This window comes from Glycine soja, chromosome 10 (genome assembly GCF_004193775.1).
Source record: "Glycine soja cultivar W05 chromosome 10, ASM419377v2, whole genome shotgun sequence".
In the NCBI taxonomy this organism is placed as follows: Eukaryota; Viridiplantae; Streptophyta; class Magnoliopsida; order Fabales; family Fabaceae; genus Glycine; species Glycine soja.
Window position 1 is genome coordinate 4,774,746 of NC_041011.1, and position 16,515 is coordinate 4,791,260.

At 34.2% G+C, this 16,515-nt stretch overlaps 2 protein-coding genes across 7 annotated transcripts; both read right to left on the minus strand.

Moving 5' to 3' along the window:
• Positions 1-2,112: 2,112 nt before the first annotated feature.
• On the minus strand, positions 2,113-9,980 carry LOC114369638 (probable E3 ubiquitin-protein ligase MARCH10). Of its 6 annotated transcripts, XM_028326869.1 has the most exons (10): positions 9,854-9,980; positions 9,584-9,750; positions 8,222-8,429; positions 6,389-6,501; positions 5,323-5,488; positions 4,152-4,464; positions 3,710-3,770; positions 3,552-3,642; positions 3,377-3,456; positions 2,113-2,857 (listed from the first exon to the last, which is right to left on the minus strand). In XM_028326869.1, exons 2-10 carry the CDS (start codon positions 9,671-9,673, stop codon positions 2,615-2,617), a joined length of 1,365 nt encoding a protein of 454 aa, XP_028182670.1. In that variant the 5' UTR covers positions 9,674-9,750; positions 9,854-9,980; the 3' UTR covers positions 2,113-2,614. The 6 variants fall into 6 exon arrangements, 5 of the variants coding, with proteins under 5 accessions (XP_028182670.1, XP_028182671.1, XP_028182669.1 ...); XM_028326870.1 differs by lacking the exon at positions 9,854-9,980 and having other exon boundaries at positions 6,389-6,429; positions 9,584-9,847; XM_028326868.1 differs by lacking the exon at positions 9,854-9,980 and having other exon boundaries at positions 9,584-9,847.
• A 3,791-nt stretch (positions 9,981-13,771) lies between these two features.
• On the minus strand, positions 13,772-14,332 carry LOC114370287. Its single transcript, XM_028327590.1, has one exon. It carries the CDS (start codon positions 14,330-14,332, stop codon positions 13,772-13,774), a length of 561 nt encoding a protein of 186 aa, XP_028183391.1.
• Positions 14,333-16,515: the final 2,183 nt, after the last annotated feature.

Consider the following 16,515-nt stretch of genomic DNA (forward strand, 5'->3'; position numbering starts at 1 on the left):
TCTTACATAGAAGGATTGGATTTATGGGAAGCTGTAGAAGAGGATTATAAATATTGTTCATTCCTTGCTTGAAAATCTCACCTTAGCCTAAATTAAAAATCATAAGGAAAGAAAAATGAAGAAGACATAGGTGATGTCATGTTTGTTTGCTAGTGTTTTGCAAGTGACTCTCACTAGAATCATGACTCTCAAGACATCCAAAGAAATTTGGGACTATTTGAAGGAAGGATATGAAGGAGACGAGAGGATTTGAGGCATGCAAGTGCTAAACTTGATGATGGAATTTGAGCAGCAAAAAATGATAGAGTTTGAGACAATTAAGGGTTACTCAAACAAATTGTTTGACATCGCTAACAAGGTTAGATTGTTGAACACTACATTTGCAAATTCCAGAATTGTTGAAAAAATTGTGTTTACAATGCCTAAGAGATATGAAACATCAATAATCATTTTGGAGAATACAAAGGATCTATCAAAGATCTCTTGGCGGAGGTGATACAGGCCTTGCAAGGCCAAGAACAAAGAAGATTGATGAGGGAGGAATCAACAGTCAAAGGAGCTTTAGTAGCCAAGTAGAAAAATGTGACCAAATACAAGAACTTTGATGGATCAAGATGAAGTTCAAAATCAACCAATGCAAAAAGAAATTAAAAGAAATCTTATTCGCCTTGCCAACATTGCGAAAAGAAAGGTCATCCTCCATTTAGATGCTGGAAAAAACCTGATGCTAAGTGCAATGAGTGCAATCAAATGGGATATGAAGCTATTATTTGTGGAAACAAGAATCAACCACATGGTGAAGTTACAAGGACTACTGATCAAGAGGAAGAGGAGTACTTGTTTTCTGCTATGTTTCTCTAGCATTGAATCAAGTTAGAATTGACTTATTGACAATGGTTGTACTAACCACATGACAAAAAATAAGGATCTATTCAAGGAACTAAGCAATTCATGCACATTGAAGGTTCGAGTTGAAGATGGCAAGTACATAACTGTGAATGGAAAATGAATTGTAGCAATATCAACCGATAGAGGTACAAAGTTAATTTCTAACGTGTTGTATGTTCTTGAAATTGATCAAAATTTGTTTAGTGTTGGACAACTAGTTAAAAAAGGTTATACTTCGAGAACAAAAGCTGTTTGATTAAAGACACTGGTGACAAAGATATTCTCAAAGTAAAAACGAAAGGAAATATATAACTTTGCTTTAAATCAATTGGAGGAGGAGAAAATTGCTATTCTAGTAAAAGAGAATAACACTAAATTATGGCACAAAAAACAAAAGGTTGATGAAGATCAAGCTAGTTCTAAAATTACAGCTCTCACATCTTGTAATGGTGTTGTTGACAGCAACAAAGGGACAAGAAAAATCTACTTTGGAGATAGCAGGAGCATACAAACAAGAAGATACAATTGAGAGAGAAAAATGCAAAAATTGAACACAACGAGAAATATTTAAAGTTTCCGACTAAAAACTTGAAAAGACTCAGTCACATGAGAAGGAAGCAATTTCAGCACTATAATTCAGCATGCTGATGCTACCAAAGTATTTTTAATTTGAATAAGTCAAATTTGTTATTTTATTGTTATGGACAAGTTAATTTATGGTTTTATTTTCTAGTTATCAATAACATCTCCTAAAATCAAGGAACATTATCTTTTATTTAATTATCTCAATATATTTAAATATGAGTTTCATTAAATAAAAATATAAGCTCCTTTAATTCTAAAATATACTCTTACCTTACGCTGTCTCTTCTACTACTTTCTCCTCCAACAAAAACCAATGGTAACTATTCCCACTTGATAAGCAATTCTTCTCAAAATCCAAATAGATCCTTTAGTGTCTAAGAGTTAGTTGAGTAGTCACAACTAAGGTAAAATTAATATGGGAGAGTGTCTTTTCATCCTGTCACTTTTACTAATAAAAATATCACAAACTACATTGTAACAGAAGAATAGCTTTGAATGCAGCAAAAGAAGTGAGTATCTTTTCCGTTTTATGAAAAATCTAAAATATATACTAAATAAGTAAATATATATGGAACGAAAAGGACAACTAACAGAATTGCATTACCAACAAAAGATTATCAATCACATGACTGGAATAAATTGGAATGTGAAGATTCATCACTTCAACCATTATTGTAGTATAAAAAAACCTTTCTTAAACTATACACCAAGCAACAGAGCCAAAGCAATTCTCTACAAGTATTGGTGTCTTTTTTTCTAATGAGAGTGAACAATGGATGCCATACATGATACATGTCTATTCCTTTATGTATCATGGCATCAAAAAGGAGAACAAGAGTCTAATGTGCCCAAACCTGTCTATACAATATTTACATTATGTACAGCCAGATAACTTTATGATGCCAGCATTCACTCAATAGCTTAAATATATTTTTATCCCTAAAAATACAACTTTTTTTGTTTCAAAATTAATCTCTATTTTATTTTCTTAAGAATCATATTTTTTTTTATACTTGATGTGAGGGACTTAAAGAAGTATGATTTTTTTTTATTAAATATAGGAACTAAAACTGATTAAAATTAAAAAAGAGGAAAAAAGTCATATTTTAGAGATCAAAACATATTTGAGTATCACATTCTGTCAACTCCTCTGTGCATGAGACTCTCCCAAATTACTTTCAGTTTGTTCAGAACCAATCTGAGCTTGATGAGGGATTGTAGATGATTGATCAGGTGGCGGTACTGCTTCTTGGGAACCTTGTTGTTGATTCGACTGAGCCAGTGATCTTCCCCTCCACTTCAAAATCTCCGTAAGAATAAAATTTCCACACATTACAACTGCCATCCCAGTACATGTAACAGCATCGATATTTGACCTATGAAACTTGCCATCCCAAATAAATGTATAAAAATACATGATTTAAGAAATATTTTGAATATGTAAATTTTGGCTAGTGCTCTATGATTAGAACTGAAGGCAAAGTGGCAAAGTGATCAGCATTTTGCTCACTGAGCATGGCTCTACACGCCTGTAACAAAATTTTGCTAACTACAATTCTTTTTTATAATCTGATTTTAGTTTGAATGCAAATAGGCCTGGATAATTTTCCCAGAGGCGTGGAGTTGAGAAAGGAATGGTGTGAAATAGGGTACTTAGCTGCATGTTATGACTTGCTTACATAAGAAAGCCTTGTGACATAAGTAATGTTGTACATTAACACTAAAAGACTAGTCTATTTGGGGAGATAATCTTCTTATGGTTTAAGAACTATATTGAGCTTTCTATTCTACTCAACATGGGACTCATAAAACTTGTCCTCGGAGTGATCAGTTTCTTATTTCCCAAAAATTAACAAAAAGCACAAAATGTCCTGTAACTATGGTTGCAAAAATAATTTCTTACCAGTGAGAAGAAAAGATGTTCAATGAGAAACACTAGACAAAACTGAACAGTTGCATAAATCCATACATGATTTCTCCTCACTAAGAAAATTTTGGAGGAATTAGTTATATATTGCAGAATAACAAAGGACGAATTCAAGTACACAGAGTTATCTAAAAGTAGAAAAAAGCCTTACCCATTACTGTAGCTGTAAAGCTTGCAAGAGAACCCAATACACATGAAAATGCGAGACAATGGACTATAGTACCAGATCCCATATTAGACACCTGTCCATCGATAACAACAGGAATTCACATGGGCTAAAGGAAATATTATCTAAGTAGTTAAACTTACATGAAACCAAAAGTAAGCCAGCATGTTGATAACAACAAGAATGGCAAAATCCGGCCAAAACCTGCAAAAAAATTGCAAATGTTCTGTTGTACCATGTTGGAAATAATACTGAAAGATATTCAGGTCAGAGAAAGGGCTAAAAAAAGTTAGGCTTCCTTAAAATCCCAAAAGGATTCTGATACCACTAAAATTGACATGAAGTTATACGTGTCACTTGCAAGTCAAGGCAAACTAGAGACCTTTTCTCAAATCAAATTGATGTATAGTCTATCAGTGTAACTAAAAATCACTGATTGAAGCTTGTCAATAAAACAAGGCCTACATTGCTGAGCCATCAAATCAATATTAAAAGTCTAGAAAGTTACATGCCCCCTCTCAACTCCCTCAAAAAAATAAAAACAATCCAAAAACATTCAAGCACAGCAATTTAGTTTGGCCTTACCTGTATCGAGAAGCATCAGCCCCTAGCATGTTATGTGCCAGACCATTTTGTGCCAGACCATTTTGTGCCAGACCATTTTGAACTCGTAAAAGAGTGACAGTTAGATTCTGAACTTCTTGCTTGCACACATCGCATGTTCTATTACCTTTAATGGTAAACCATTTGACTGCACATCCTCTGTGTGCCAATGAAAGGTCACCTTTGCAGCCACACTCCAATTTGAAAGTATTACCACCTTCTCCAAGTTCAACCATACAAATTCTACAGACAGCTTCTTCTTCAGGAATATCTTCACCAACATCCTCATTTTTAACTGAACCAAAATACTTAGATGCATAAATTAGTTATTGAAGTAACTTAATCTAGAGGTCCAAGCTAATAACCGATATCTTAAGATTTGTAAAATAGCAATACTATCAAAGCCACTAGTTAACCCTGAAAAATAAGTTTGCATAGCCAAAGAGAATATATTTCAACTCAAATATGAGATAGAACCCAATATATTTTACTTCTAGTCCTGTACACAGATTAAATATAATAATTGAAAAGGTTAACAGCTGAAGCCGGACATTGAATAGAAGGAGAAAGGAAAAGAATGATAATAAAAAAAAATTAATAAAGAAGGAAAGGATATGATAAATGAGCAGGAGAGAAATGAACATGGTGAAGATGAATCAGGCTTAGTTGGATTCACTGAAATTTTAGGCAAGTAAACACATAACAGTTGAGCCAGTAAAATAACTTCAGTTTAGGAATCTATTTTGTAGAATAATCAAACATAAAAAATTGTTATTAGTGTTATATTTTAATCAGTGATACAAGCATACTAAAATCCTTAAAGAGCAATGCTAGCAATAGACTCAATTATTGGGGGAATTTTCTGAGTCCCACTGAACACATAGGCCCACTCACTTTTTAGCACACGAAATTCACCCAATTATATAGTTTGTAAATGATGTGTTATTGTTAGCCTTTCTCCTCTTTGAATTAATTGGAATGAGCATTACAGTCATTTGAAGTTATCAGTTGATAGTCATAATGAATATAAACAACAAAATTAAGTCCATCTCCGCGTAGCATATAGTTTAGTTTAGTCAAGATAAATAAGACATTTTTGAAGATTCTGAGGTTAACGTATCTTCATAGAACAATTCTGAAAAAGAAATATTACCAGTATCATGAATTGGAGATGTCATAGGTGGTGTTGTGGCAATTTTCTCATCTAATCGTAGTGTGGTCGGAACTATACGAAACATGCCACGTACAGGCGAGTTACCTTCTTTGTTAAGCATAGGTGCTGAACGGGACCGACGAATTGGAAAATTCAGTTCTTTCTTCTGTAAAAATGAGGTATAAATTAGACATAATCATATAAATCAGTACCAAATTATCTTAGAGATAACAAATGTCTAATGATGATTTGGAGCATAATAATGTGAAAATTTTATTTTATAGCTTTAACATATCAAACTGAAATGTTGCAGACTTCAGAATAACTTGAAGAAAGGGATACGTAGTAATGATAAAGCAGAAACTGAAGAGATGCATCTTTTGAAGAAAGCCACTTAGTGCATTGGACTATATGAACTTGGTGTATGTAAAACCCATACTAATATTGAATGTGTTGATACCATGCTTACTCAATCATGGTTTCTTCACTAGATGACTAGAGGAAGAAAAACAAATCAGCTGAATCAACTCCACCACATGCAAAATGAAAATATCATTGAAAATGTTAATTAAAAGGGAAGCAGGTGTTACTGCTCATTGCTATGTGCGTGAAATCTGTGAAGTGTACAAGTAGGTTTTAATGAATACTAAAGAATAATTTTTTATGATGATGCCAAGATATAACTGACAGATTCAAACATAAGGGTCAATTGCATAAATCTGAAATACCATGTGAGGAAAATTTTAAAATTGATAATGTGAATTAAAACCATTACTGAAAGAACAATCTCTTGAATGATGCCATGCCACACTACATCTGTTTGGCGTTTTCAAGTTTAGTCTATTCAACAACCAAAAAGAGAACTGACAGTTTTAGAGAACAACACACCAATACAATCACATCAGAAAACCTGGTTTCATGAATATAAAGCATCACCAGAAACATTCCAAGGAAGAAACAGTTTTTTTCCACAATGATTTTAACCATTTCTATTGTCAAAAAATGTTAAATAACTAAATATAATAATTATAATTTAACATATTGCATTAGTTGTCAAGCTACTCACAGCTGTTTCTGCAAAAGCCAAGTTCCCTCCATGTACAGACCCTGGATTTGAATAAGCAATTGCGGTTACCGGTAAGGATGATGTTTTCTTCCCTCTGGGTGTGACAAGTAGCACTATGCAAAAAAATCCAAATATATAACACCAATCTTTATCCAATCCAATCTAATACACTTTAAATCCATTTAAATGGTGTAATTTTATATCCAAATCCAATTTTTCGGATTTTAAATACAATCCAATTAATTGGATATGGATTGGATATTTGCTTGGATTTTTAAATCCAGTATAATTTTTTGGACGATGACGGCTAGGTTTTTTTGGCAAACTTCGGCAGGAGTTATTTTTTAGTTGATGCCATCTACAGTTGTTTTGGCCAACTGATGATATTTTTAAGCTGTCATCAGTTGAGACTGTTTTTTGGTTAATGTTGGTAAGAGTTTTTTTTTACCAAAGTTGGTCAGGACAATTTTTTGATTGCTGTCATCTAAAGTTTTTTTGGCCGACATTAGTCGAGGTTATTTTTTTATTGATGTCACCTACGGTTTTTTTTCAATATCTATCGAAATTATTTTTTGGTCGACGTCAGGTAGGTTTTCCAGTCGATATTGACTAGGGATTTTTTGGTTAACGTCAGATAATTTTTTTGGCCAATGTCAGGTAGGATTTTTTGGTCGACGTCAATCGAAACTATTTTTTTGCTGATGTCGGTTGGGATTTTTTTGTCAACATCGGTCGAAAACATCATCAACCGGCATTGAACAAAAAAACTAACTAACATCGACCAAAATATTCCCCCATTTGACGTCGATAAAAAAAACCCTAGTTGATGTCAACAAAAAAATCCCTAGCCGACACCGATCAAAAGAAATAGTCATGGCTGATGTTAGCCAACAAACCCTAGCTGACACCAACAAAAAAAAATAGTTTCAACCAGAGTCAACAAAAAAACCTAGTCAATGTCAACCAAACAATAGTCTCAACTGATGTAGGCCAAAAAATATCAACGATCGACATCGGCAAAAAAAAACTTTTCGTTGTCGGTCGCAAAAATCCTAACCAACGTCAGCCGAAAAATAGTCATGGTTGACGCTGATCGAAAAACCCTTAGTCGATGTCGACAAAAAAATATCACTGACCGACATTAACTAAAAATCCTAGCCAACCTCTACAAAAAAAAAAAAAACTCTACCTAAGATTGACCAAAAACATCCTTGACCGATGTCGACCGAAAATATACTGACCTATATTAGTAAAAAAAAATAGTCCTGGTTGATATTGGTTTAAAAATACAGGCCAATATTAGTCGAAATTGCCCTGATTGAGGTAGGCTAAAAATACCCTAACCAAGATCGATTGAAAATATTTTTGACCAAAGTCTGTTGAAAATAACCCTTTAATGGACAAGTGCTACGTTTTCACTTTTTAGCGTTTAATTACTAAAATTTGTAAAAAAAAAATAAAAATCCTTATATCATTTAAGTGGATATAGATTGGATATGCCAAATTCATATCCACTTAAATGGATTGGATCTTGAATCCAAATTATTTTTTTAAAAATGTGAATATAAATATAAGATTCAATTTATTTAAGTAGATATGGATTGAATTCTTAAAAATCCAATCCATGTCCACCCCTGGTGACGAGATAATGTCCCTTAAGAAGGCTTTTCAAGATCCAATCCATTTAAGTAGATATGAATTTGGTTAGAATTGTTGATCCTTCAAGTGCTAGGAAGGTAGCCTTTTCAATCTCCAAACTTGTGTTGCGAAATTTCAAACTGAGTTTGGGAAGAAAGGTTTTAATTTTTTATCTACTTTTTGATGAGGAGGGACCTGGGTATTTTTTGCTTCTTGGGAAAACAGGACTTAGACCGGGAGGAAAAATCAGTCTTCTTGGAGGAGAAGTTAGAGGCATGTTTATCCTCGCATAATCTTTTCTTGCTTCCTCCTGAGATATTGCAGGAATATCCAAGATAAGGTTTTGCCTTGTCCCATGTTGTTCTCTTGGGAATTCCTCGGTTATTTCAGATGATGCTGGACCCTATGTATAAAGAAGCAGAAGAAAACTTTCTTAAGAGTAGAAAAGGAAAATATTTACTCATTGAGCTGCAAAGTAATAAATCCTATAGTTAATACACAAATATATCAGAAACGTGTAGATAGTTGGAGGGTACTAAAGTAAAGGTTGATTTTCAATTGAACTAATTTTCAAGGAATATCTAAATTGTTGATAGTTTTCCCCTTCATAGAAGAAAGTGCTTATAAATATGGTGCATTTGCCAGCATAGGGGAGACACAGAGTAGGATGGCATGAAAGTAATCTGAATTCTGATAATCTTTAATACTTGTGTAATCTCAAAAGAGGGCTGTGTATGTAAGGCAGAACCATACAATTCATCAAACAATTGGTATCATTAAAAATGTAGAAGCTTTCGCAAATGGAATGGGAACAAATCATAGTAGTCACATCTCACAAGCACTATACTATTTGAAAATCCTTAGAAGATATTCGGTACGCTCTGCTGATAAGCGTGATTGAAGATTTGATTCTTGACAACTACTATACCTTGGTGAGAACCACCAATTTTTCTAAACATGCTTTCAGAACAAATGAAACTCAATAATACATAAATTCGAAGAGAAAGGACTCATGGAATGATAATTCGAGGATCATACAACTTTTAGTGTCAAATATATTTCCCAAATTTGTAAGAAGTATCTAATTTTGATATGGAAAATACAATTTACACAATTGAGAGCTAGAAACATCTGAGCATGGTAAAACAAATTATGAACCAGGGCAACATAGCTTACACCATCTTCTTGTCTGCTTGTTCAAATTCAAAACTCAGAAATTTAAACCTCTACAATTTAAATTTCTGCTTGGGAAATTTGCAAAACCAAATTCCCAACCTTTACCAGAACCCAAATTCCTATCTCTTCTATAAATTCAATTCAAGTGACCAATATTTCATGTTTATGCATATAACACATACAAGATGAAAAGACCAATTAGTCATGCATGAACACCTGACACAGAAAGGTTATGACCAATGACAGATTAAAAAGAAAAAGGGAAAGAAAATAAAGGCAGAAACAGAACACCTACAACCACAGCCTTCAAGTCATGAAAACAAAAACACAGAAAACTGTTTGTACAAAGCAAGAGAAAAATAGAGACAGCAATTGAAAGACCTTTTGAATTGGGGTATCAGCCCTATTTTCAGTAGTGCCATGGCCTTGGTTAATGTTGTCCTTGGAAGATCCTGCAGCTTCAGTTGCCATGTTCAGTGGGGGACCCACCAAACCAAAGAGAAAAAACAACTGACGTTTGAGCTGAACAATGGAAACAAATGTTTATTCTGCAAGAAAGATAGATGAAACCTTCCTAGGATCATGCAAGATGGAAATTGCCTGAAAAGAAGCGCAGAGAGAATAATATAGTAAGAGGGAGAGGAGAAGCACCATGGAGACAAGTTGTGGTGTAAGCTTGAAGCAGACATGTTTCATATTTTTCCCAATTTAATACAAAATACATTTCATACATGTATTATCATACACAAATTATAATCTTCCTCGTTCATCATCTTTTCATCTTTTTTTATTTTTAAGGTAAATGACCATGTTGATTAATGAGTAAATTCTTAACAATTTAGTTCCTAAAAATTAAAAACTTGAATACTTAAATAATGTATAAAAAGTATGATAATTATATCTTATGATATGATTTAATGTCAAATTAATTGGTAAATTTTATGAAATAAATTGTTTCCTTCAATAATTCATTAAGCACTATTCGTTTATATACAAGATTACAAGCTAAAGATATATAAGCAAAAGATATGACTAAAGATAAATCTAATAGAATGACTAAAGATAAATTCAATAGATATAACAACTATAAAACTGAAGATAAGCCTAATAGTTAAAAATATAATTAAAGATAAATCTAATAAATATAACAACTATATAAAATCATAATATATTATCATATCTTCTAACACACCCCCGCAGTCGAAGCGGGAGGTCGATGGACACTGAGACTGTCTTGGAAATCCTCAAATAACACCAAATGAAGTCCTTTGGTAAATATGTCTGTAATCTGATAACGAGACGGGACATGTAAAACTCGAATTTGACCACGAGCAACCTTTTCACGAACAAAATGTATATCCATCTCAATGTGTTTAGTGTGTTGATGTTGAACCGGATTGCCCGCAAGATATATCACACTCACATTATCACAATAAACCAATGTAGCCTTCTGGATCGGACAATGAAGCTCCAAAAGCAGATTTCGCAACCAACATGACTCTGAAACTACATTGACAACCCCTTGGTATTCCGCCTCTGCACTAGATCTGGACGAAGTAGCCTGTCGTTTAGCTGACCAAGAGATCAAATTATCACCAAGAAATACACAATGCCCAGAAGTAGACCGTCTCGTATCCGGGCATCCACCCCAATCAGCATCCGTATAAGAAACAAGAGTGGATGTAGATGATGGATAAAGATGAAGACCATGGTCTATAGTACCCTAAATGTAGTGCAATATGCACTTGAGAGCGTGTATGTGCTCATCCTTTGGGTCATGCATGAATAAGCACACATGTTGCACTGCATATGTAATGTCAGGTCTGGTAAAAGTAAGGTATTGTAGAGTCCCGGCAAGGCTCCTGTATAGAGTCGGATCCTCAAATGGAGTGCTTGATGTATCACTAAGCTTTGGTTTAGTATCAACAGGGGTAGGTGATGACTTACAAGAAGATATGCCAGCACGATCAATAATCTCCATGGCATATTTCTTTTGAGATAAAAACAAACCACCTGCATGATGAGTTACAACAATGCCCAAAAAATAGCTCAACTATCCCAAGTCCTTCTTAGCAAATTCTGAGCTAAGAAGGGTAATAATGAACTTACGAAGCTCATCAGAGGAAGCAGTCAAAATAATGCCATCCACATATAACAAAATATAAACCATAGAAGTACCTTGTTGATAAATGAAAAGAGAATGATCCGAAGTGCTATGAGAGAACCCGAGTGTATGAACAAAATCAGCAAATCTCTTATACCAAGCCCACGATGCCTGTTTAAGCCCGTATAAAGACTTCTTTAACAGACAAACATGATTAGGTTTTCGCGGGTCCCTAAAACCCATAGGCTGATGCATGTAGACAGTCTCATTAAGTTCACCATGTAAGAAAACATTTTTGACATCAAGTTGATGAATGGGCCATGCCTTAGACAAAGCCAGACTCAGAACTGTGCGAATAGTTGCTGGTTTGACCATCGGACTAAATATGTCACTATAATCTACGTCAACCTGTTGAGTTTTGCCATCGCCTACAAGACGGGCTTTATGTCTCTCAAAAGAACCATCAGATTTTTCTTTATGGGCAAAAATCCATAATGACCGAATTACATTAACATCAGGTGGACGGGGCACCAACTCCCACGTCTTATTTTTAATAAGAGCATCAAATTCATCATCCATAGCCTTTTTCCAATTTGGGTCCTGAAGGGCCGACACGGGGTTACGTGGCAGATGGGATTTAGCAACAGTGGTATGAAGATTAAAGATCTTCTTTGGCTTAACTATCCCATGTTGGTTGTGTGTAACAGCCCGAGGAGGTGGGCTGGGACGTGAAGAAGGGGCTGGACTAGGAGGAAGGGAAGCAGTCGCTGGACAATTTGTACAATTAACAATATTCTTCTTTGGCTGAATGGTTGGGCTAGTTGCAATATTAGGGGAGTTGGGACCAAATGGAAATAGACCAGGAGTTTGAGCATTAGGAGTAGTGGATTAAGACACTAAATGGTGGACCACGTATGGGTTTGGGCCATCATCTAAGAAATCATAAGTATGGATATGAGGAGTATGTAATTTAGCAAATGGAAATTGTGTCTCATCGAAAATGACATGACGACTTATAATTATTTTCCCACAAGATAAGTCATAGCATTTATAACCACGGTGATTCGAAGGATATCCCAAAAAAAACACATGGAGTAGAGCAGGGTTGAAATTTATTTATGGTAGTGGAAGGAAATAGAGGATAACATAAACACCCAAAAACCCAAAGATGAGAATAGGTCGGATCCTTATGATAAAGAACCCTAAGAGGAGATTTATAGTTTAATAACTTATGAGGAAGAATATTGAAAAGGTAAGTTACCATTTGCAAGGCATGATGCCAAAAGGAAGGAGGTAATGACACGTGGGCAAGTGAAGTATGAACAATATTGTTAATTGTATGAATTGTCCTTTCGGCTTTCCCATTTTGAGGAGAAGTATGAGGACAAGACAATCGAAAAGAAATGCCATTCACTTTACAAAAATCCCAAAAAGGCTTATTATCAAACTCTTTACCATTATCACATTGTATATTCTTTACTTCTCGTTCGGATGAAAGTTCTAAAATTTATGAATGTGGAATAAGCATTTGATTTGTTTGACAAAGGAAAAGTCCACAAAAATTTAGAATAATCATCTAACAACAAGATATAATATCGGTGCCCTGAGGAACTCAAAACAGGTGATGTCCAAAGATCAATGTGAACAATATCAAATGGCATAAGAGTATGAGAATGTGATAAAACAAAAGGTAACTTAATATGTTTTCCAAGAGAACATGAATGACAAATACAAGAATCTCTAATTTGATTACATTCAATAAATTTATTCTTCCTAAGAGAATGCAAGATAGATACTCCCGGGTGTCCCAACCGCTCATGCCAAAGAGAAGGAGCTAAGGCAACAAAAGTAGAGGAAGAAGTGGCTGGAGTGGAGGACTCGGTGATAGGATAAAGCGCGCCCCGACTCTCACACCTTATTAGAGGCATCTCTGTCTGAAAATCCTTCATAGAAAACCCAAAGGGATCAAATTCAACAGTCACAAAGTTATCAATGGTAAATTTTCTAACCGACACTAAGTTTTTGATTAGTTTAGGAGCATGAAGGACATTTTTCAAGGCTAAAGGATGATGTGGGGAAGGCAAGTTAGTTTGACCATAACCACGAATAGGAATTGATTGACCATTACCAACAGTGATACCACGATGATTGCTCATATTAAAATAAGACGTGAGATTACCTGAGGTGGATGTCATATGAGAGGTGGCACCGGTGTCCATATACCAATTCGGATCCGGAGAAGTAATATCGAGGGTGTGCATTGCAGCCTCGATGTTTGTTGGAGTAGGAGTTGTGATTGTGTATGCCTGTTGAGGTCTAGACCCAAGAATACCAGGTTGTTGGTGCGGAGGTTGTTGATAATTGGGTCTTGCCCATGGAGCAGCTGAGTACGGACAAGAAGGAATGGCCCACTGCATCCATGGCCAAGGCCATTGCTGACTTGCAGGCCAGGGGTTGTTCTGGGGCTACTGTTGTCCACCCCCGCGATTGTTGCCACCGCCACCTATACCCCCGCCATCAAAGCCTCCCTTGCCAGCGCCTGAGTTATCACGACCACCAGTGTTGTTGCGATTCTTTCTAGAATTGCCACGGTTTGGATACCGTTTTCCACCATTATTTGTGCAGCGTGCTGATGAATGATCAGACATCTCTTGAGATTCATCCGAGTCACGAACCACCATGGCGGAGGAAGAGGTCTGAGCCGCCTTCTTGATGTCGGATTCTTCAAGAACAAGCATCAACCGTGCTTGATAAAATTGAGGCAAGGGATCACTTTGACGGATGAGTGTGGTCACTCCCTTGTAGGGTTCAGTGAGACTAGACACCAATTGCAGAACCAACCTACTGTTATCGATTGGAAAGCCGACGTTCTTGAGTTGATCCGACAATGACTTAAGATGTTGACAGTAAGCAGAGACACTTGAAAAGGCCTCCATGGTTGTGTGGGTGAAATCATACTCAAGTGTAACGACACAAGAGTGTTTGTTATCTTGGAATATATCATGTAACCTATTCCAAGCCTCCATTGCCGTGGTGCCGGTTCAAGAATAGTATGTAAAAGATCATGAGAAATGGTGGCATAAATCCATTGTAGAAAAGTGACGTCTAGTGTCAACCAGAGTTTTGTTTCCTCCTCCATTGGTGGTGCCTTCTGCTTGCCATCCTGCAGAGAAATTATATGATCAATTACCCTATGGGTTCGTGCGTGAATTTTAAAAAGTTCAGCCCATGTCGCGTATTGGACATTTTCCATCTCAAGAATGATTGGGACATGATTCTTGATGTTGGATATAGAGCAGAATGAAAGGTAGATTTTGAGTCAGGCATAGTGATGGAGAAGAAGGGGAGAAGAAGAAGAAAGGGGCTGAACGGCGCTAGGGCCTGTGTGCGGAAGGCTGAGGAAGGTTCAAAAATCTTTTCCTAAGCAATCTGATACCATGAAAGGAATTTTTTCCTTCAATGATTCATTAAACACCATTCGCTTATATACAAGATTACAAGCAAAAGATATATAGGATAAAGATATGACTAAAGATAAATCTAATAGAATGGTTAAAGATAAATCTAATAGATATAACAACTATATAAAATCAGAATATATTATCATATCTTCTAATATTTTATAATTTTTTATCATTAAATATCACATCTTAATTGTTATATTTTTTACACATTTATCATTTAGTTATTAAATTAAAAAAATTGTCTTTCAAACATTAAATTATTGATAATTTATATATTTGGAGACTAAAATAATTATTTATTTTTTATTTGTCTCTTTCTTTTTTGTCACGTTACTTATTACATTTATTATTTTTTTATTTTTATCTTTTTTTTTTCTTTTCATCCTATATAATGAATCTATCCTATATTAAGGTATACGTTTATCATCAGTCATTATCAAAAATATCTGTTGGCAGGCTAAAACATTATTCTCATTGTTTCCGATATTTGGAGTTCGAAGTCATGCAAGTAGGTAATAATATGATATTTTGTTAGAACAAATAGGTAATAGATTAATACTAATTAGAGTGTACTCGCTTATTATGTAATTATTAATTAACATTAAATATTTATTAAATTTAACAAACAAGCCTACCTCAACAAAAAAATTTCATTTGTTGGTCACTGTCTCTTTTATTTTGTCTTTATTTATATTTATCCAACTATGCTCCAATGATACGCTAACCTCCCAACCTTCTTTTAAAAAAATGGAGACTAATGACAATGGCATGATAAAGATTTTTTTATCATTCAGAAAAATGGCATGATATAGATTTGTATATATCTGAAGAGTTACTAAAACATTTTTTATTCTCTTTTTCAAGATATGTTTTATTATTATGGGAATTATGTGTAAGTTTTTTTAAATAACCTTCATCCATATTTTGTATAATAAACCTCGCATATAATTTATCCAATAATTTAAGAGTGGTGTTAAGAAAATTGATACTAATAATTGTGTGCCACGAAATTTAAATTATTAATTTCTATAGGCTGTATTTAGATTTTAAAAGTGAATTTTTGGTGTGTTTTTTTCCCTTACTTTAACAACCGTAGGAAATCAAATTCTAATAATAATAATTAATGTCCTTGAGAGGTTTTAAATTATCATATCTTCGACATTCTCGTTTTTAATAAGTGTGTTTCGAGTGCAAAGTGGAAAATCTAAAGTCAATGTGTTCATTGTGCTCTGTATTATCTGTGGACGAAGACAGACATTCATCTATCCTTTAAGATTTTTACATAAAAATTAGAAATGCTTTAATCTCATTTTTTTATGCTCTTATTTTTTTTTCTTTCATTTTTTTAAAATTATTCTTGTAACCTAAGTTACTTATCATTTTAATATATACATTTAAATTAATTAAACACGTTTTCTTATAATTTCAATTTTTTTTATAAAAAACTTACTTATATTTTCAATTTTTTTAGTTTTAATTATACTTGTAGAATACACGAAATATTTATTAAATACATATCGAAATTAATTTCATTTCTTATAACTTTAGTATTATACTATTTTTATTAAAAAAACACTTTTATTTCATTATCTGATAGGTATTATCTCGGCAATTCAATTTAGAACATGTAAAAGTTAGCATGTGTTTCATAAATAAACAAAATGTAAAAACTTATATATTTGCCCACAGATTTTGTCCCCCAGATTTTGCGTGAGTCTACATCAAATATGCCATGAATATACGCA